The following is a 21,648-nucleotide window of genomic DNA, read 5'->3' as shown; positions in this document are numbered from 1 at the left end:
AATCTATTGGGATAGGTTATTCCAGTTTAGCCGAAGTTTTTGCCTTTAGAGAAGCATTTATAATCTTTGCTGCATCAGAACGGAATAACTCGTTTAAGCTAATGATTGAAAGTGACTCTACAAATATTGTGCCATGAACCAACAAAATCTACTAGAGGTCCATGTTGATTGGGGAAATGGCTTTTACATTTAGAGCAACTCAAAGCTCAGGTGGTGGATTGGAAGATCTCACATATTTTTAGGGAGGTAAATATGGATGCAGACTACCTTGCAAAAGTTGGTGTACAACGTGACTCGAACTTATTGCGGACTTTTAATCCGAGAGTGGTAATCTCAGAGATAGAATAATTTGTTTAGTGCACATTTAGTTCTGAATTTAGTCACTGGATCCAATGTGGCCAGATGTCCATGATGGTATGGAATTGGCACGACTAGCGCATGAGAAGGGCGTGAGTTTTTTGAGAGAATTTGATTATTCTGGAAGTCAAAAGTATGGGAACAATAAGCAAGCTACTGATTAGGCAGGCCAGCAAACAAGGACAACATCAACATTCCAGAAAGAGTGGAAGAGGTTGTTAGTGGTCTTCAACCATTCCTATCTAATCATCTAGAGATAAGAAGTTATCAAGGTTTACATTTTCCTCGTTGTGTTTGATGTGCCAAATTTCGTCTCACTTGTAACATGTTGTCATCTTCCACCTCTAGGAAAACTACCACTGCTCAACCGTCTTGTATTATAGAAGCCATGGATGCAATGAAACACTGTAGTTAACGGGGAATAAAATGGAAATGGGATTAACTAGCTCGTTCCCGTCATTGGGGAGCCTCAGTGTTCATTCCATGTCTAACAGTAAATGGAAGAGAAATGTTTCATTGACTTCATGGCTTGTGTCTCAGCCACTGCCCAAAACAATAAAAGATTTGGAGAATCAATATTTTGCCAATTAGGTTAGCGACGTATCTTACATCTCTTTGCATTTGTGATCTTCCTAGCTCGACAATGGATTGTCGCAAAATCATACACTTCTTGTGGAGTTTAGTGTGTATGGCCTACCTAATCTCGAGTCTCCGTCTAATCAAACTAGATAATATGCTTCTTAAGAGGATAATGTATATATATTTCGTGTAAATATGTTTTCAGAGCCTGTAAGTGGACACATGAACTTTCAAGAAGGATTCTGGGAGATCACAAGGAACATGCTGGAGGATGGGCAGCATGGATTTGGTAACAAAAACTGTCTAGCATAGATAGACAGATATCTGTATCAATGCGGTGATCTGTGGTCTAACATTGTTTGAGCAAATGCATTGTTTCATTGTGCATCATTGCCATGGTTTATGCACTCTATGATTACTTATTATGATGACTGTATAACTGTAATATACTATAGCCATTAACAAATCTCCTCCAATATTGGCAACACAGCTTTAGCTTCTTCATTTCCTATGTTTCGTATGATTTTGTTTGATTACATATGAGAAAGTTCAGAGGAGAGAAATAGGAAGAAAACAAAGAACAGACGCATGTGCATCTGGCAAGAAGGAATTCAAGGAAAAGTGGAAAACCGTGTCAATATCATCAAGTCATTTTGCTTCAAATCCAGAGGAGATGGGGACAAGTGAATGAGAACTCAAAATGGAAGCTATTAACTTCTCTGCCACCATACATGCAACCCAAATGGACTACACTACAGAAATTTTATTCTTTTATTTTTGTCCAACCATTTACCTATGTCTATAATTGATTTTACACAATATAATTATCTTTCAATACAATATATTATTTGCTGACAGATTTCGTGCTAAATAAGTGCTTAGCCCTCACCGGATTGTCGTAAACTTATGCTGAAACCTATAGCTCCCAAGATGATGGCACCAATTCTCTATATAATCGAACCAACTGTAAAAGTCATTCCAGCACCAACCCTCTGCCCAAATTGACAATTGCCCGCAGGCCATATCAAGAAAAGTATCTGATTCCCTCGTACAGCAGCTGCCTCACCAACAACAAATAGAAATTCCCATTCATGAGTTTCAACAATCCAAGGTCTTGATCACCCTTCGACGCCAAATTGCAGTTTCTGGATCAAATCTCAGTTCCCATGTAGGCCAGTAGTGCAGATCCTGCTTCAATGTTAAAACTCGAGGCTTTCCATTCAAATGGACTGTCCTCACACGAACAAACTCCCCATGTTCCAATTCCTGTTAATATAGAAAGATCACAAAAATATTATTCAAGTAAACTGACTAGAGAAGAAATTTAACAAACCAAAAAAATAGCAATGGAACACAAAAAACAACTAATTAACCATTCAGTCTGAGTTGGTTAACTGTCTTACAAGTTTTCTGATAGCTTAAATCTTGCACAATTTGAAATACACAGTAACACGAGTATGAAACAGAGACTTTGTTTCTTGTGTCATTGCTCACAAACCAAACTAACAATTCCAGTAATGTGTTGGAAAATCATTATGCTTAAAACATTAAAACCCAACTCAACTAAGACTGTTGATCAAAGAACAAATAATAATTCAATCATGGCCTAAGTCTATTTAAGTTCAAAATTGCAATATGTAGGTAAGAATAAAGACACGAAACAAGAAAGAATAAAAATTTAACTAATGCAAAGTACGCTTCCTATCAAAAGCAAAAACACTCTTATGCACTCCATCAAACCCAATTGATTTGAAAAAATTTCAATGTTACAGTACTAGCAATGACAGATACACAATATTGAATACAAGTATTTGCAAAATATAATAATGTGTTTGCAAGTTTCGAGAGATATAAAAATAGGATAAATGGGTAGGAGGATGGAGAGTAGTGGAGTGGAAGAATTTCCTCTTCACCTTGTGTAGGAAATAGAGATAAGAAGGGTTTACTGCTATTTCAGTAATAATCCAGTTAGACTAAATTAAACTTCAGTAGTATTTTGCAAGAGAGTGACCATAAGAAGAAACCATTAACCAAACCCCTCTTCTTCCAAATCTCTCGATCCAAAGAACTTTAAAAAGTGACATTTCGACAAAGTTTGAAAGTTTTAATCAACCTCAAAGCCACTATATGGAAACCTCTTCAACAGAGAATGGTCCAACCTTTACTCCCTCCAATCTAGTCTCCTCAACCCTCCTCCCTCCCCTTGACCCCCCACCCCTGCCCCCCAAAAAAATTGACACTCAGTAATTAGGGCCAACTAAATCTTCACATTGCTTAAAGGTGCCTACTTAGCGGCTTAAGAACAATCTACTGCTATTGCCCTCAAGGCACTCAATGGTAGGATTTATCCTAGCATATGTGACACCAATGAACCACACCCATACAAATACTGCAAGCACTTATTAACTCCTACATGTTCTGTATATAATCTCCAATCTGTCATGTAAGAGCTTTGTGCATCTCATACAGTATAAATAAATACAACAAATGCTTGTCCCAACAGTAAAAACTCAGGAAACTCAAGTTAAAGTCTTAAGTTAAAATCTTAGGAAGTCCGTTTAAACTTATGGAATGAAAGAGGCTATTTGCTGTTGTGTAGTTGAAAACCAAATAGGCTTCAAAATAACCATTAAACATTCAAAATCTAAAACGTGATGAAGAAAAGGAAAAGATTTTAACTTCCAACAGCACACCATACAATCATATAACTAAACTTTTATGTATGAAGCACAATATACAAAGAGGGAAAAAGGAGGCAACTAGGCTTACCTTTGTCACATTAACAAAAGCATCTAAATCAGGAGTTGCTTTTCCATTAACCTCAACAATCCATTGTAGAGCATATAACCCATATCTATGAACAGGACTACCATGACACCACCTGAGAAAAGAACAAATTGTCAAGACCAATACCAACAAATTGAATATTACTAGCATAAACTTCTGTTGATTAAAAATTATCATTCTTAGAATAATTGTAGATAGAGTATTGTAAAAGCCCCTTAGCATAGCATGGGGTCCCTTAATTTCTAATAATTAGCATGTGGAGTTTTATTAAATAATTTCATAAACAAGAGACTTAGAGGCAAAATTAGTGTTGACAATAGTTAACTTCGTAGCCAAATTAACCAATGTAAAAACGAAAAAAGGATACATTATAAATGTCTTTTCTGTAGGGTTGGAGATTGTGCAAGATCAAGCTTGAAGATAAAAAAATCAGAAATCATAGTCGGATTTCTCTTTTCAAGAGTAAAAACCATCTTATTGACAGTAAAATTTCCTTCAGGCTGTTAGGGATTTAGGATTAAAATTTGTTAAAAAGCTACAAAATTTCTGTGATTTACATTTCTTCTTGTATAAACTAATTAAATCGAGTACTAGATATTATTCAAATCATTCAAAGAAGTTATAATGATTAAAATTAGGCATAATACCCAAAAAGGCTCCTGAGCTATTCAGAAAAATTTAAATAAACCTTTATTCCTTTATTGCTTTCAATTAAGCCCTAGTACTTTTATTTTGAGCCAAACAAACCTTTATGACTAATATTTAACTAACTGATGTTAGTCAAAATGCCACTTGTCATTCTATGTCACATGGCGTTGATGTAACATTCTAACATGTCATACTAGCTGTGGTATTTCACCCTCCATGTCAGCACTAAGTCAACATCACGTGAGTTTAAAATGACAAATGGTATTTTTGACTAATAACAATTAGTCAATTGTTAATCACAAGAGCTTATTTGATCCAAAATAAAAATACAATGGCTTGATTGAACGCAAAAGAAGGATAAGGATTTATTTGAATTTTTCTTTTTTGAATAGTTTAGGAGCTTTTTTAAGCATTATGCCATTAAATTATTATGGGATTAAGGCTTGAGCATGAAAGGAATTATAAGGAGCACCACAAGATCTGCCATTATATTAACTGAAATCCTTACAACACTTAAGTTTAAATAATATTCTTGTATTAATCCATGAAGTTTGACCAACCAAAATTTTATGTGGTCAAGCTATTTAAGTCTAGCTTTTAACAGATCAAGGAAAATGAATTTGGAGTTGCCTAAGTTCAGTTAAGCCATTATCTTTGTAGGGTGCATATGCTGTCAGGCAGCAACACCAAGGGCTAATCTCAAGATTTCTTTGTGTACTCTAGGTTGAATTATGGGTTGTTGAATTAGAAACAAGACTAAATAGGCTTTTCAGTCATACAAGGCTCCAGGTTAGACACAAGACTCAATAGCTTTAAAGTCATATAAAGCTCTAACCATAACTCAACTTAGAGAATTTGCATCCTGAAATTGTTCCTAGATGCTATAGCCTAACAACATTTGCACCCAACAAAGAAAAGTGGCAAATCTCAATGTAAAAAACCCCAAATTCAATTCTGTTTGATCCCATTATAAACTAGACTCAACTAGCACTCAACGCATACAAAATTCAGATCATAAAACTTGAAGTTTATACTGAAACTTTTTTTATTGCAATACAGAAACTCACATGTTAGGATTTTTGTGGTTTTGTGATACTCCTTGTGAACCCTAATTCTTCCATATTCCAGTTCTTAATCCCATAAAAAATTCATCCTTGTATCTTTTTTGAATGAGCAGAATAATTCCTAGTTATCCAATTAAATTAGATTATACAACAGCGAATCAGAATCACATAAATTTTGAAGTTTTTTAACAAATTTTAATCCTAAATCCCTTACAAGTCAATAAAAGTTTTCCTATATATAAGAGAGTTTTCACACACGTTAAAAAGAGATACAATTACGGCTACTGATCTTCAAACATTCAAAAATTATAAGGATGGCCCTAATTTTGCAGGGAAGTCCCTCGCTTACAAAATTATTGCAACAAATATCCACATTAATTATCAAATACTAAGGAAGGGCTTTTATAGTACTTAAACACAAATGATACTTGGGCTGGGGTATTACACCTAAAATGTCCTTGGACCAAATTTTAATTGGTTTGGGGTTGTAAATATACCTCTCATTTTGTTTCTTTCTAATAATTGAAAGGGTGGCCTATTTCCAAGTACACTTTTTCAAATTCAAATCAGCCATATTTATTGACATGTGGGTCTCACCTGTTTACTCACATGATAACCGAATTTTGGGTTGAAGAAACTTAAACATGCGTGGAAATAAGCTCACCCTAATTGAGAATATAATTTAAATATCATAGAATGATCTTTAATATTTGGTTGATATTGGTGCATATATTTCTTTTACAGCAGCTATCTTACGTGAACTTTTACTTATTGAAACTCCTTTCAGAAAAGTATGAAAAACACTAAACTAATTATTTTTCAAATGCAGCTATATTTAAACATCAAAATCCTTCTGTGAATCAGTCAAAAAGAGGTTCAACTAATTCTAAAAGGTATCTGATTGTCACTCCCTTGTACTCAGGCAATAAGGGACAGCAATCTCTTAATATATGCCAGATCCTTAAGCAATCAATTCATGAAAACTATGATTTATAACTGCCTTCAAACGTACAAGTTAAATTAGATTGATATCGTGTTTGCTTTATTAGATGCCGATTGCAGCCACAAGCAATCAAACTTGCAAGCATTTTACTACCTTCAGGTATGTTCATGAGTTTTCTGGTTAAGGAATTCAATTAGTAGTGTAGCAGTGTTCTAATGCCTTCAAATATATTGAGGCTAAAATGGTTCCACTGCCTTACTGCCACCTTCTACGTTCTCATCATTATTTTCCAACAAAAATGAATATGAAAACATTTTACTAAGAGAAAAACCCTTACCGTGCCACATAAACACCATGACCTTCTTCAGGAAGAAATCCAAGAGCACGCACGGCTGGATGAGGATCCTGAACAATACACCCACACCAATTAATCACTCGTGTTGTGCCATTCCCATCCCTAACATCTGTCCCCACAAGAAGATCAATTTCTCGTCCCTGGCATACCATACAATTAAAAACACAATAAGGCAAATCATTTCTACAGTTGCATATTAGCATTAATAAAACTTAAAGTAAAAACACAATACACTAGATAGAACATAGAGCTTATGAAAATTCTTTCAGTCAAATTAATAATAGGAATAATTACAAAGTGGAAAAAGACAGATACTCTTTCCACCTGTATCAATTTGCTTACCTGCCGAAAAATGGTCATGCTAAGGTTCCCTCCGTTGTCACCATTGTCCAATGCTTGACAAACATTTTCTATGTCCCGAAAGCAAGTAACTGGCTCTTTATTTACTGATAAAACCATATCACCTTGTTCTAATAAATTTTCAGCTTTTGATCCCGCCAAACAACCTTTTACACGTAAAACTTGACGTCGCACTGGGTCTTTCTTGACTAGAGCCTACAGAAAAGAACAATTAATGTGATAATTTGATGAGATAATATGAAACTGACAAAAGGACTTAAAGAGAGGGTAAAAGACATTCTCACAGCATCTCTGTTAACATATTGCCAAGATCTTGATTCAAAAATTTGCTACACAAATAGATAAAATAAAGAAACAAAACATACTTGGATCCAGTCATCACTTAATCCAAAGCTTCTGGCCTTTGAAAGCAACGTAGGATAAAGTTCAACCTCTAAGATCCTAACAAGTGGCATCGGCCTTTTGGCACCATTTATGAGAAGAGGCGGTCCATTAGCACCAGATATGATCTTGTCAAGAACTTGGCTTATTGCATAAACTGGGACACCTCTGACAAATTGATGATCCTCTGATGTATTGCAACCAAATTTCAGCTGAAATCAATGATGGGAAGCATCAGATTATATGGCGATAATGGAGTTTATCCAAGAAGGTTAATAAATAGAGGAAACCTTTGGTTTTTTTTTCTTTTTATATTTTTTGGTCAGAGTGGAAACCTGTGTCGAAAAGCTTCCCCAAACTGCTTGAACCTTTCCATGCTCATCTGTTAGCACACCCGAAAATGTACTACCAAAATCTGCAAAAGCATACAAGATCCATTTTGAACATTTTGAAATCAACATGTGGGTAAATTTAGATTCCACCTTCAAGTAATAGCAACAAACATACCCGTATCAAGCTCAATAACTTCCATATTTGTTGCTCTGTACCGTGGACAGTCAGCAGAGCCAATGTTCAGAGCAGCACATGGATTGGTCACAACTGATTTCCTTGATGTCGCTTGTAAGCTTCTACTTAAACCCACAAGATAGACTGAATCCCCACGACGTAATGCAGGCTCTGTCTCAAACAGAACAAAATGTCAATCCTTGTCAAAAGTAGACTCATGGTGTTTTAAATTAACAGAAAAAACACACTACAGAAATCAACATTAACTTTCCATCCCCCGGCTCCTCTTTCACTGCAGAACTGAGAACAGACTTCCTTTTACCAAATTGGACTTCAAAGAACGTAAGAATAAAATCTTTTTATCCTTTTGTCAAATCAATTTCCCAACCAAATTTTCAGGACAAGATGAAGCATATGGTATAATAACAACAAAAAAGTGTAAAACCGGTTGCATGGGAGAAACATGAGCAAGTAAGAATACATCTAATGACCAAACTGTAGAGTAATTGCAAAAGTAAAACCTACCAGGAAGTAGTTCCGCAGCACGAACCACGGAAGCACCAACAGGCCCTAGAGCCGAGGGATCATATGCAACTACAGCATAATTGTGAACAGGATGAAGAAAAACAACCTGCAGTTGAAAACAGAAAACTCAACAAACTATGCTATGATTTTTCAATGTTGTTTCACTAAAAGAGCATACCTCTCCAGGAATTTCAATTGGATAAGCAGCAAAGGACAGCATCACATCGGATGCAGAAATTGCAACTGTATTCTTGTCAACAGCAACCAAACCCATACTACGAGAATGATATATAATGACACCAGTCCCAAAAAAATGTTGTGAATGAACACCATCAAGCATGCATGATGGTGGCACATGAACCTGTAAGCATGAAAATCAACTTAGATTGTTCTATTGAGAAAAACGAGAGACAATAAATTGCCAATAATAACAATCTCAACAACAGTCATGAAAGCAACATGAACTCATACAGTATAACGGTCATAGAAGAATGGCTAAAAACATAAAGAGAATGGAAACATCATCATCTACCATCAAAGTTATGTTGTGACAAAAATATTTAACAGAAGGATATAACAAAAGGAAAGGACACAGCTGAACTGTATAGTTCACAAGAAAAGAACTATGCAATCAACAGAAATTTGTTACCTCAAACATTACAAGGGTAGGCTCTATTACTTGTTCAGCAATTGAAGCATTAGCTGCTGTAGCTGTTGCACCTTGATAGTCCCTTAAAACAGCATTTTCCGTGGCAGTTGTGTCCTCCAACTTAACTTCACCAGTTTCATTTAAGGAACAGTCAGCAACAACTCCATCAAAAGACATATCCTCTTCAACTCGTCTTTTTTTTGATCCAATACCTGTTTCATCCCGAGAATGCAATTCTGCAGAAGCATGCTCACAACTGGTTTCCATACTAGTAACACCATCAGTCAACTCTTGGTGATTATCTTGATGTATGTGTTCCATATGAGTTGCCTCACCATTAACACCAGATGATGGCAGCATGGACTTAAAGGCTGGCTTGGCTGTCCATAAACCTGAGCTATCATCACGAGTGTATATCCGTGGAGGTGCATACCATTCATGGCGATCAACCGTGACCAATACAGACTGCAACCATCAACAGAATCACAGAGATCACAAATAGCATGGATAATCTCAATTGAAGCAAAAGCAGAACATGTCCGCAGAGCAAACAAATAGGACACAGAGAGAACGCTGGCAACCAGAGGAAGAAGGGAAGAGAGGATGCAAAGAAGTAATAGAAGGAATAACATGGAAGCAAATCAGAGAAATGATGAATTGTAAGTTCCACTACACACTTGAAAAGATAGGAAAAAATCAATTCCTAAAACTAATAAAAACAATTTCATAATAAATAACTGCAACTACTATCCTCACAACATTTTCAGTTCTAAATACTTAAAACTTAACCATTCAAACTAACCTGCAATACTAGTGAATTTTTCAGAACTTAATATCAGAGTAGCTCAAATTCTTACATTATTCGAATAGGTAGAATTGAAAGTGAATTGAGGTTTGACCAGATCCAATGATCCAGATCAAAACCCTACCATGATCCTTCCTTTTAAAATTCTAAACAGAAATTGATGTTGGAGCACATAGGATTCAAGTCACAGAAATTTAGAATCATTCAGTGTAGTCAAGGAATATACGCAGGTGCACCTAGGGGCTAAGGAGCAACAATCTAGTAAAAGTGTCTTCCAACCCCCAAGAAGAGGCACCTTCACAAAAAAGGCATGCCTCAGTTAAGTTCCCTTTAGTCTTCTTCAATACCTTTTTTTCTTATGCATAACATTTTCAACTGACAGAAAAGGAGAATGCATGTGTGCTATCAAGAACAAGAAAAAGTGGTATTGCCCATTATAACTACTTGTTGGAAATAAACAATACTTAGAGCCAGAATCTAATGGTGACTTTTTGTAAAACTTTAACACATTAGACAAGGAATTCAGTCAAATTATCAAAGAATATATAATTTTACCTTCGTTGGGTATAACAATAGATAACAAGTTTTTTTTCTTTTTGGTAAATATTTATGAATCTTTTTATAATAAGCCCCTTGCTTCACTAAATTAAGCACCTTTTTGTGCTTGATGATCAAGCGATAGCACACCTTGCATCTTTGATCAATCTAGGATCATAAGACCAGTCAAGAGCCTAAAAATCATACCTCTAATGTTTGCATAACCAAATCCTAAACAACCCTTTCTCCAGGCTCTTTCTAATTGACAAATGACATTTTAGGAAAAATAATAGAGGATGATAGCTATTTTAACAATCCACACACAAGTAACTAAAAATCGTGGGTTGCTCTAACGAAAATAAAAGAACTAAAATCATAATAACATATTGAAGGTTTGTTTCTTTTATGAGTCAGTTTGAACCTGAATTTACCACCATCCAACCCCATCACATTAATACTCAGGTCAATGCCTAAGGAGTCAAATTTATGCCGACTTTGTTTCCTTTTGTCAATCATGTTTGGAAGCCATTTGATCAAGCCTCCATCAACATAAATGAGTCAAACTTACCTCTGTTCAGATTTGGCTCATTTATTCAAAAAGCTTTAAATCTTCATTCAAACTTGATTAACGTAATAAACAAACACAAATAAATTCATTTTAAGCTGTTCAACTAGTAAACTGGTTTGTTTTTACCCCTAATTTCTCTCAACAATAGAAGTAAAATACTGGAAATACTTCTCAGAGACCTTTAGGAACCAACCCAATTCCAAAGCAGACTCGACTAAAGGTTACCAGCTGGTCTTTTCCTTTAATTTACATGCTTCGTGTTTCCCTTGAACAGAGAAAGAAGCCCCTGCACTTTTGCACAGCATTTTTGAACAGAAACATCCCATGCAAATGTTGGGTCAAGATGGGTATCCTACAACAAGTTGATAAGCCCACCAAAACACGAGGCTTACCAAAGCTCAAAGCCCCATAACAAGCCTAGTGATACTGGGACAAAAAACCATGTACAGTACAGCCCAATACCAGGCTAGGTCAGAACTCTTTACTACATTGATGGTGCCTCCTTCAACCTCAATTCATCACATACTCCATTCAATGTTAGAAATATTTATGGCATAAAGGTAAAACTCACCCATTCAATTTTCCAGGAAATGCAAAATTCATCAATAGCTTATATGCATAATGCTCAACAACTGAAGTTTGCAGAAACATAGGCATCAGGTGAAACTGCATAGTCCATGATAAAATACCTTTCTTCGATGACGATCCAAGTAGCTTATATATTCTAAAGGCACCCGAGCACCCCGAGACAGCTTAGATAGAACAGAAATTAGATCCTCAAGTTTTGATATTGCCTCACCAGCAAACTTCTTAATGATGGCATGTCGAGGAACTCCAGCTCTAAATAGCATATATCTGCAACAGATGAAATCAAACCATTAACCAACTGAAGAAAGCCCAAAGCAATAAAGAGCAATCTCAGTATTGATACAGATTAGAGTAAATCTAATTGTGTCATGCGTAAATCCAGTATTTCCCATTTTGGTGTAAGGATAAGCAATTAAAGATGCTTGCTAAAAAACACTATATAGTGTTGAAAATAATATTAAGCATAAATTAGTCTTTCAACCTCCAAAAGAGATGAAGCAATCCTTGATGCCATGCGTATGGAGGAAAAAGAGCTCATTAAATGATAAAAGGTAACTCAGAACTTATATCGTGGATTATGACCAAACACCAAACCTTACTTATTAGATAAATTAGCATAAAGAATTTAGGCACACAAACATATGCATACATTAAATATTTTTTTTTTTCTTTTCAAGACACATTTTGAATAAATAGATATGACAATTTTCATAAATATATTCAGTTAGACTAACCCAGGTTCTGAGACATATACAAGACCACATTGGAAACGGAAATTTCTTGCCTGTTTCAAGTAACAACAAAATAAGTCAAATTATCTGTCAGCAACAGCAGCACCATCCTCACACAGAATAAGGGTAAAAGCAAATAAATAATCCTATTCAGGGAACAATGTATGGAAAATCAGAGTGAGAAGGGTCAGGGGGCAGGGGGCAGAGGGGCTCCACGTGTTAAGCAGAAACTGCATCCTACCTGCTGGTAAGACAGGGGGTGTATTACTGCACCACTTACTTCTAAGAAGTGAGCAGGAGTTATTGAGTGTAAATCCTGAACCTGAAGCAGAAAAAGGGAAACACATTAGCTTTTGCATTCATTCTCAACATAAAGTAAGACAACAAACTACAAGAACGAGCATCTGGAAATTCAGTCAGTAGCTACTTCTCAAAAGAAGTCCTGCAGCACATTATACTAACTTATTTCAAGACATCATTGTCATTATTATCATGCAAACAAACCGAGATTGAATCCCACAATGATTAGTATCAGTGTCAATGATCTAAGAGAAGGGTGCCCCTGATATCTGTTCTGGTGTCTCGGGTGGGATGGAAATGCAAGGAAGAATTTTACCAACTAATGTCCAGAAAAAATTTTTCAAGAAATTTGACAGTTTGAATAACATATATGTACCAAAATAATATTTAGGATGCACAATCCAAAGCAATCATAAAAACATATGCAACGGCTTTAAACCAGCTAATACTAAATTCTGAACCATTGTCCAAAAAATGCATTAATTTCCTCCCAATATACTCAGTACAAGAAGGGCATAAAAATTAAGGAATCTAGGCACATGGTGCAATCAAAGTGCCAAATCCTTTCCTCAAGAAGCAAAAGACCGTGTAAGAACCATATTTTAATGACAATGAGAGCGATTTAGAAAACAGTTAATCTACTATAGCATCCGTTTGATTAGAGTTAGCAAACAGCAAATTGTGTCAACAAGTTCAACACCACAATTGGCATATGCATCAAAAACCAAAAAAAGAAATTGACAGTCAAATTTACTAAATGATATGAAGCTTATCATTTACTAGAACATTTAATTCACTGGTTAGTAACATACCATATACACTCTTTGCTACTTCAATGAGCATTTAAATTGAAAATTCATATTAAGTTTAACCAGTGGCCCTCCAATTTATTATTATCTACTTCAGGTTCAGTGGGAACTAGGCTAGCCAATTATAAAGATAAAAAATAACTCAATTATCAAAATATACATCAACATGCAGATCACTGATAACAATTGTTCTTCTTGAGACCAAGATAATTAGTAATGGTGCATGGACCACACTGCCACAGTTACAAATAAACCCTTCATATTAGCCACCAGGATCAAAGTCAAAATTAATCACAAACTATATAAGGTGAGATCTAATTTGATCCTCAAGGCATCAAAAGATCATGAGCTATATAGACATAAATTAGAAGGAATAAGTCTTACCAGTAATTGCACAGTCAACGGTGTGCCACCTCTTTCAATTTGTAACTCTATCGTCTGCTCAACACTGTCATCAAGTAAAGTTTCCAATTTCAGAAATTGAGTAATTACCTGCAATAGGTTTTCAATAACATATTAAAGCCAAAAAACATAAGTATTGTCTTGGAATTTCAAATTGCAATAATTAAGCAAATTCTATTAGGGGAAATGAATAGCTGCCGCAGTCAGTTTATTTTACAAAAAATAAAAAAAGAAAAAGTCTTTCCTCTATGGTCATAGTAGAAATTCCTACTTGGGCAAGTATTAAAAAATGGTTTGTAGGCACCCACAAATAAACGTCCACCAAAAATTCATTGAAAGCACCTAAAGCACAATAGATGTCACTTATTGAAGGCAGGTAGGATATCTTCCAGAGTTCCTTATAAACCATACACGTTAACAATAAGTTCTCATCAAATGAGGGGAGGTGAGTCATTAGGAAGATACTTTATCACAAAAATTAGGAAGATGCCCTAAAATCCATTCATGACTATATGAAGAATTTCATACTTAAATTTATACATAATGTCAATAACCAATATCAAAATTTTGCCAAGCAGAGAGAGCAATGAGCTTCCTTTAAAATTTCAATCATATAAAAGTACGACAAAAGAACAAATCCATAAATTACAATACAGAATCAAAACTTGTTTCTTCATGACTGTATGCTTAAATTTACCTCCCCATTCACCCGAACAAGTACATCACCTGGCTCCAAGTGGTTATGAGCAGGGCCACCTGGCACCTAAAAGTAGGTTCAGATTCAGAGGATAATGAAATAAACTAAAAAAATGGGGGGAAAAGAACAATTTGAAACACAATTTGGATAAAGAAAACTGAACTTTACTCACCACAGAGTCAACAACAAGCATTCCAGTTTCACCTTGTGCAGATGCACGCCGTGCCATCTAAATTTGGAAAAAGAATATAAAATGAGGAATCACTTTTCTAAAATGAGCCATGGGAAAGCTAGAAAAAATAATGACAACAAAGAAACAGGAACCTGCTCTGTTTCACTTTGAAGACCAAGCCGACGTATCTCGTCAAACCCCTTATGGAGAAATGTAGCCTATATAAAATATAAATCCTACATTAAAATCATCTAAAAGCAAATTCTCAAACATTAACAGAAATGCCAAAGGGCATAAAAACATCAAGAAAACAATCTATATAGTGCAGCCATTGATAAACTATGCTGTGTATAATCGTGATAACCAGCAATAACACTTAAGTTGTAGTGCTTGAGTGGTTATGGCCCATTCAAGGATGTTTTATTAGGCCTTAGTTAAAGGAAGATCAGCAATTTTATGTTAGGATTTATGAATAGTAAGCTATATATAGTTGGGTTTGCAATTTCCTAGAGAACTTTCAGATTATGGATTATCAATATAGTTAATCATTGGAATTGGATATTCACTCCACTCTTCCTCACAATGTCTCTCATTCTTCCTCTGTCTTCACCTCTTATTCCCCCTGAGCCTCAATTCTCTCTCTTTTCCGACTGTTTCTCTCTCCTCTCTTTTACTCCCCTTACCACCTATTTCTCATTCTTTCGTCCTGCCCACGTCACATCAAAAGGAGGGATCAGGGAGCGTTTACTGTTCTATCTGTAAGTTAATATTCTCAGGGTTTGTTAAGGGAAGGAGAGGTGCAAGCATACCAAGTCATTTTATTTATTAGGGTTTTCCACAAAAATCCAAAAAACCAAGATCTAGCAGGACATCATAGCATCTTAATTCTAATAACATACCAGGAAAAAAAAATAAAACAGGTTGTTCTATTTTTCAGTTTCATATGATTGCTTGAACATCTAGACATGAACATCACCATATTTTCCAATCACCTAATCCAATACTGAACCTTATGTATTCTACAAAACAAAGGGGGAAAAACAGAAGTAAAGCTCTACAAGGATAACATCAACAACAAACCTGAAGCGTACCACGAGGTATAGAAACTGCTTCCCACTTACTCATGTACGAGTCTCCTCCTTTCTGGAGAAATTTTAATGCCCTTACTACCTGAAAATCAAATAACTAATGTTTCAATGTCTGATTTTTCATAGAAATCAGACAGAACTAAAAATGTGGTTCTGTTTGTTCAGAAAATCAAGGGCAAAGCCCATTTTCAGTGCAAATAAAAACTATGGACATAAAATCCAAAAAGAAGTTGGGAGTTCTACAAAGATTTCATGGGCCAATTTTTTGAGGCCAATTTTTAGAAGCATGTGTGTGTAAGTTAAAAGTACTTTGGATAGTAGAATACTAGAAAATATTAAAAGTTTAATAATATATCCGATAAGGTAAAATAAACTTGTTCTGCAGAATCCTGACCCAATAATACAACTGCCAAATACAGGTGGAGGAACATGGCAAGTCAACAAATAACGTAGACAACAACAATCCATGAGCAGGTCAATATGGTTTATAAGGCTTCAGAGGTTCTCATCCAGTCAACAATTAACTGGCTGGACTAACTTTGAGAATCCTATTCTTGCAATCCAGAAACATTCTCTATTTTAAAAACATTAGTATCAAGAAAAAGCAATGTAACTTATGCACCAAGTAAGCACATATCTATAAGCTATAAGGTTCAAAATTCAACCCATAGAGGCATAACCAGACTGGGACTGACTTTTCTAGGCTCCAGATCTGTTGAGGATAATCCTAAGCAAAAGCAAGCCCCAATAATACTTACAAGACATTCAACCAAAAATAATAAACAATAAATAATACAAATTTTACCAAGGATTAGGCCTTTCCAGGAGCAACCTGACAAAAGGTTTCAAGTGCATAGATTCGGGTCTTTTAGTTATACACTCCCTTTTTTACAATTTCTAAGGGAATCATACAAAGCTTGAGTTAGATGAACCATTAAATATTGTAGCCCAAATCTCCAAATTCGGCTTACACAATCTTCAGTCCTCCAGAGACAAATGGAGTGGAATCTCGGATAATACCAGAAGCATGGTATAAAGGGTTAAGCAGTTAAAGTACTACTCACACGTTCTAGAGGTAGAAAAAAGGCTGATGCACTGGATGACTTGCTACCAGCATTCAAGGCCACTGCCCTGCCTTGCCAATCAATCACTGGGGAACCACTTGAACCACCTTTAGTACCAGATGCTGCCTGAAAGTTAAGCACAAGTGTAAATGATACAATCAAGCACAGACAAGCATACATGCAAAACTCAGATACTTGCAGAACCAAGAAGGTTGTCTCTTCGACAAAACTATCAAAAATGATAATGTCATTGAACATCATAACATGCCACACCAATTGAAAACATTATAAGTAATACTTTTCATAATGCTGCAGATCCATCATAATGCTAATCAGGTTTAAAGCATTTAATACCATCCACAATTTTTCACTTATTCTGAACCTTGTTAAAAATCATATCCACATGATTGCACTCTATCATCCCAAAGATCACTGTTTACTTTAAACTTACTTATACAAAGAAACTATAGAGCTTTCCAATGACTTATCATGAACTTCTTCCAGAGATGAATACAATTACACAGTCCCTCTTCTCCAACTTGAATGTTTACTTTTCAATTTTAGGAAGCTTGAAATTATGTCCTCCCCCCCCCCCCCCCCCCTCTCTGTTTGGTACAGATCTTTCTTTTTCAAACACAAACTGCAGCTTTTTTATATTCCATATTATATTTTTTTTCTTTTCAGCATTAAAAACCATTAAACATCAATATTAAAAAAGAATTGGAATTTTTTAAGAAATTTAAAGTAAGAACCTCTTTTCTTAAACGATGTGCAAGTCAAAAATGGGCATTCAATATGGAAATGTGGGTGCATATATTTTACTAAACATGTGTTGCATGAGATATATTTTTATACACTCCAGGATTAAACCATGTTTTTGATTATATTCAAAGAACATCAGACGAAAGAAATTACAAATTAAACCAGAAAAGGTTAATCAACCCCCCAAACATCCAATATGTGGTATAAAGAATAAGCTACATACTTGCATGTAGAAAGTGTTGAAATCATTATAGCCATCCCTGCAACAAATAAGCATGTCAGCAAACATAACAGATATTTCTAGAAATCATAGCTAGAAAGCATAGATCAATTATTGACCAGAAGTCATGACTAAAACCGAAGAAACTGAACTCAAGCATTCCTCACGATATAATACCAGCAAAGGTAAAGGAAAGGTCAAATCAATTTTAAAGTTATGCCGACTAGACAAAAATGAAACCTCATGATGATCACCTACAACGGAAAGTGGTGCATGCAGTGTGCATGTAACTCCTATATGGCACACACCACCAGGTATAAAGCATTAGCATGATGTTTGCAGAAATCAAAGTAGAGTGGAACTATGCCTTGATTTGGTAGAAGATGCCAAATGAAGATATGAACGAAATCAAACATAAAATCAATCTCAGTCAGATTTGGTGACAACTGTATTTGAAACATTGCATCATACAGAAGGTAACACAAACAGTAACTCAAAGGCAAAATTCAATGAAGGCAGAGTTGCCATGATAAAGTTTGCAACCACAAAATTCAGTAATGCTGATGAAAATATGTCAAACTATTACAATGAAATCAAGAGTATGAGACACAATGCCAAAATCAATAATGGTACAAGAAAAACCAGTTTAATAAGACAAAAGCATGAGATCATCAAAGATAGCTAATGTTTGTTAAAATAATATCGATGGTATAACATTCTTAAAGTAGATGATTCAAAAGAAAAAAATTAATAAAACTACCACATACTTTTTATAGTGAGGAGCATCTCTATCCAAACGAGCAAGAGTACCAGCCAATATGGAAACCTACAAATTTTGATTCAAATCAGCAGAATAACTGTTAGGTACCTGGTTTTCATGTTCTCAAATAGCATGACATAGTGAGACATCACTCATGAAAAATAACTGGTATCTAATCAGAAAAACCATGAATTTCTCCAAACCGATGTAAAAGGACTCCTTCATTAAATGATTTTCTTTTCTTTTCTTTTTTTTTTTTTTTTTTTGGCAATCCCTTCAATAATTGGAATTCAACATTAAACTAAACATAATGTTAATAAAATAGAAATAAGAAATGAAGAGAAGTAAAACAAAGACTACTACTGTGATTCGAATTCTATTACCTTCTCTCCACTATCATTACCAACAACCCTGATTTCTAATCCAACACAAGCAGCATCTGGGGCAAGCAGAATCTCCTCATAGTCTAAAAATTGAATGGCATCAGGATTGTAACGAAAGAAGCCAAAATCATGAACCTGAAAAGAATAACATGATGTTAGTCAGTTAGTGCCATATATAGATAGAAGAACCCACAATATAATAGCCGCTGTCACAAGAGCAAGTAGAAATATCAACTTGAATGCAAAGCATATCATGTGGCAGATGATCTAACACAACCTAACCAAGTAGTCTCAAGCAGTGTGAGCCCACAAATCAGTCTTCCTAGGAGAACAACCAAAACCAAGCACATTGCCAATGGTTTATTTCAAAAGTCATGCCCGAATATCCTACTGCGGAATAATGAACTACATTACACTCAGAATAAGATAAATCACCAAGCATAAATAGAGTAAAATGAAGAAGAGTTCACTCACCGGATCTCTATATATAGGATGCACAGTAATTTCTTCTCGATTTACAAACATTGCTTCGGCAACAACAGGTCCTACAAGCAGACAAGACAGTAATTAATTCACAAATGAATGTTCCGAAATTTTATGAGGCTCAAACAACAAAAATAAACAACGCTCTCTTTTCCTTGCTTTTTCCTAGTACTATTAGTTTTCTGCTCCTTCAAAAGTTACGCAAAAGTAAAAGCAACAGTAAAAAAGAAACAAAAAAGAAAAAACAAAATCAGATCCAATTAAAAATAAGCATATAGGTAATGCGACGCAGATTCAAGCATAACTGATCCATATAATACTAAAATCATCAATTTTATTACTCAAAACAGTTAAATTTTTAATTTTAATCAATTTTTATAACTACATTTCGGAAAAGAAAAAGTAACTAGCAAATAAGCAAAACCAAACAAAAAAAAATAATTCAAAGATGATACTAATAAATTCTTCACGAAGTCAACCTGGTTTGACTACATGCCGATTAGTGAGAATAATTCCTCTTCGCTTATCAACAACAAAGCCAGTAGCATAACTAGCACCAGCAGGCTCCGTATCAAAAGCACGGCAAGCTGTGGTACGGAGGACGACGACGGCCGGAACAACTTTATTAAGAGCCTTCCGCCAATCCTCGGCAGTTGCGACGTTTTCTTTGAACGGAGGGTCGATCTCCATACAAAGCTCCTCTTTGATTGTCGATTCTAATCCCATCGCTGTCTCCGATCCTAACCTCTCCAACGGATCCCCCATTCAAGTTAGGGTTTCGAAATTCACAGGAAAATGAAAGTTTCTTTTTCGGGCTTTTTTTTTTTTTTTTAAGTCTTTGTTAAGTCCAAATTATTGAAGGAATGAAAGCTGATTTTATATTGGCATTTCTTTTTTCGTCTTTTCTTGGTTAGTTCGTGGAGTGCAAGCTTTTGTTTTTTTTTTTTTTTTCTTTGAGTGGGGGTGCATGGTGCTTGCTAGTCTCCACAGGGTAGATTCAAAGCACGTGAGACAATTTTTTCAATAAAAGGTGCCCAGGTGGTCCAATATCTACGATGGACGTTGGACGTTGGAGTTTGGACCTTTCTATCCGGCTTTTCTTAGTTTGGTATACTTCTATTTTTCCTTTCTTTTCTTTTTACATGTCCTAATTCAATAAATTATTTAATTCTACTTATAATTTTTACGCTGTGATATGTGAGTTGGTAAAAAATATCCCAGTTAACATTTGAGATTTTCAATCTTTCTATTTAAAATCTAGGGTCTTATTTTGATTAGTTTAGAACAATATCTAATGTCTTTTTAAAAAAAAAAAAGTTAAGTATTGATTGTTTGAGTAAATTTTAAGAGGCAATCTTTCATTGCATAGCATAATTAAAGTTGAATTTTCTTTTTTTTTTTGTGTATTTTTCTTTTCTTTTTCTTTTTCTCTCTCTTGGCAATGCTAACCAAATCCAACTCCAAGTGTCATACCCCACATGACGAACTTAGAGGTTAGGCAAGCCCACAATAACACTGCTTGTGCGCCACGCGAGCCAACCTACATGTCAACAAGCAAGCAGTGCACCTAACATTGCTCTGATGGTCTACTCATTTGTGTCAAAAATAATCTTTCAACGAGCGAGAGGTTTGAAAATATGAAAGAGGATCTTCCTAACCATTAGAAAAAGGGAAAGCTTTGTAAAGGGGTTCCATTGGTTTATAAAAAGGATCCCCACCCTAGCAAAGAGTAGCTAGGTGGTGTGAATGTGTGAAGTGAGAGGGCTTATCACCATCCCATGTCACGGGCAAAGGTTTTTTAGAGGTTTTTCTTGCGTAGATATTGTAGCTTTGTGAATATAATATCTTTTTCCTCGCTTTCATTTTGTTTGCTTTTCATTACATATTCTTAGTTCATTCCTTTCTTAGAGGGGAATGGGAGTTTCTAGATTGACTTAGGACGGTAACGGTTATCACTTAAGGCTCAACAAACTCTTCCTAATTAGTTTTCACAAACTATTAGGGATAGCAAGAACAATAGGAAATTAAAACTAAAAAAAAAAAGAAATAGAGAACTGTGACGTGTATTGTGAATTGAGGTAGAGGTTGGTATTTATAGGTTGAAAATTGAAGTTAAGGTTGCAC

General features: G+C 35.3%; 1 protein-coding gene across 2 annotated transcripts; it reads right to left on the bottom strand.

Moving 5' to 3' along the window:
* Positions 1–1,546: 1,546 nt before the first annotated feature.
* Positions 1,547–20,504, bottom strand: DEG7 (DegP protease 7). 2 transcript variants are annotated; one of them, XM_007033002.3, is made up of 24 exons: positions 20,004–20,504; positions 19,516–19,586; positions 19,042–19,176; positions 18,666–18,724; positions 17,902–17,938; positions 16,917–17,042; positions 15,845–15,934; positions 14,917–14,982; positions 14,765–14,821; positions 14,593–14,658; positions 13,878–13,985; positions 12,626–12,706; positions 12,388–12,437; positions 11,755–11,920; positions 9,156–9,620; positions 8,685–8,867; positions 8,507–8,612; positions 7,982–8,152; positions 7,810–7,889; positions 7,459–7,686; positions 7,076–7,288; positions 6,716–6,873; positions 3,706–3,817; positions 1,547–2,202 (listed from the first exon to the last, which is right to left on the bottom strand). In XM_007033002.3, exons 1-24 carry the CDS (start codon positions 20,287–20,289, stop codon positions 2,035–2,037), a joined length of 3,282 nt encoding a protein of 1,093 aa, XP_007033064.2. In that variant the 5' UTR covers positions 20,290–20,504; the 3' UTR covers positions 1,547–2,034. The 2 variants fall into 2 exon arrangements, with proteins under 2 accessions (XP_007033064.2, XP_088661574.1); XM_088805448.1 differs by lacking the exon at positions 20,004–20,504 and adding an exon at positions 19,319–19,431.
* Between the last annotated feature and the right edge of the window lie 1,144 nt (positions 20,505–21,648).

The sequence above is a fragment of the Theobroma cacao genome, chromosome 4 (genome assembly GCF_053813885.1).
Source record: "Theobroma cacao isolate CCN51 chromosome 4, ASM5381388v1, whole genome shotgun sequence".
Lineage (NCBI taxonomy): Eukaryota > Viridiplantae > Streptophyta > Magnoliopsida > Malvales > Malvaceae > Theobroma > Theobroma cacao.
Note: the sequence above shows the minus strand (reverse complement) of the source record. Positions and strands in the feature narration are given on the sequence as shown.

Excerpts from the sequence above, each read along its gene's own strand:
- DEG7 (XM_007033002.3), bottom strand. The coding sequence starts at position 20,289 with ATGGGGGATCCGTTGGAGAGGTTAGGATCGGAGACAGCGATGGGATTA. Across the intron at positions 19,177-19,515 it reads ATCCTATATATAGAGATCCG|GTTCATGATTTTGGCTTCTT; the intron begins GTGAGTGAACTC and ends TATTCTTTTCAG. Across the intron at positions 8,868-9,155 it reads CTACCCTTGTAATGTTTGAG|GTTCATGTGCCACCATCATG; the intron begins GTAACAAATTTC and ends TCATGCTTACAG.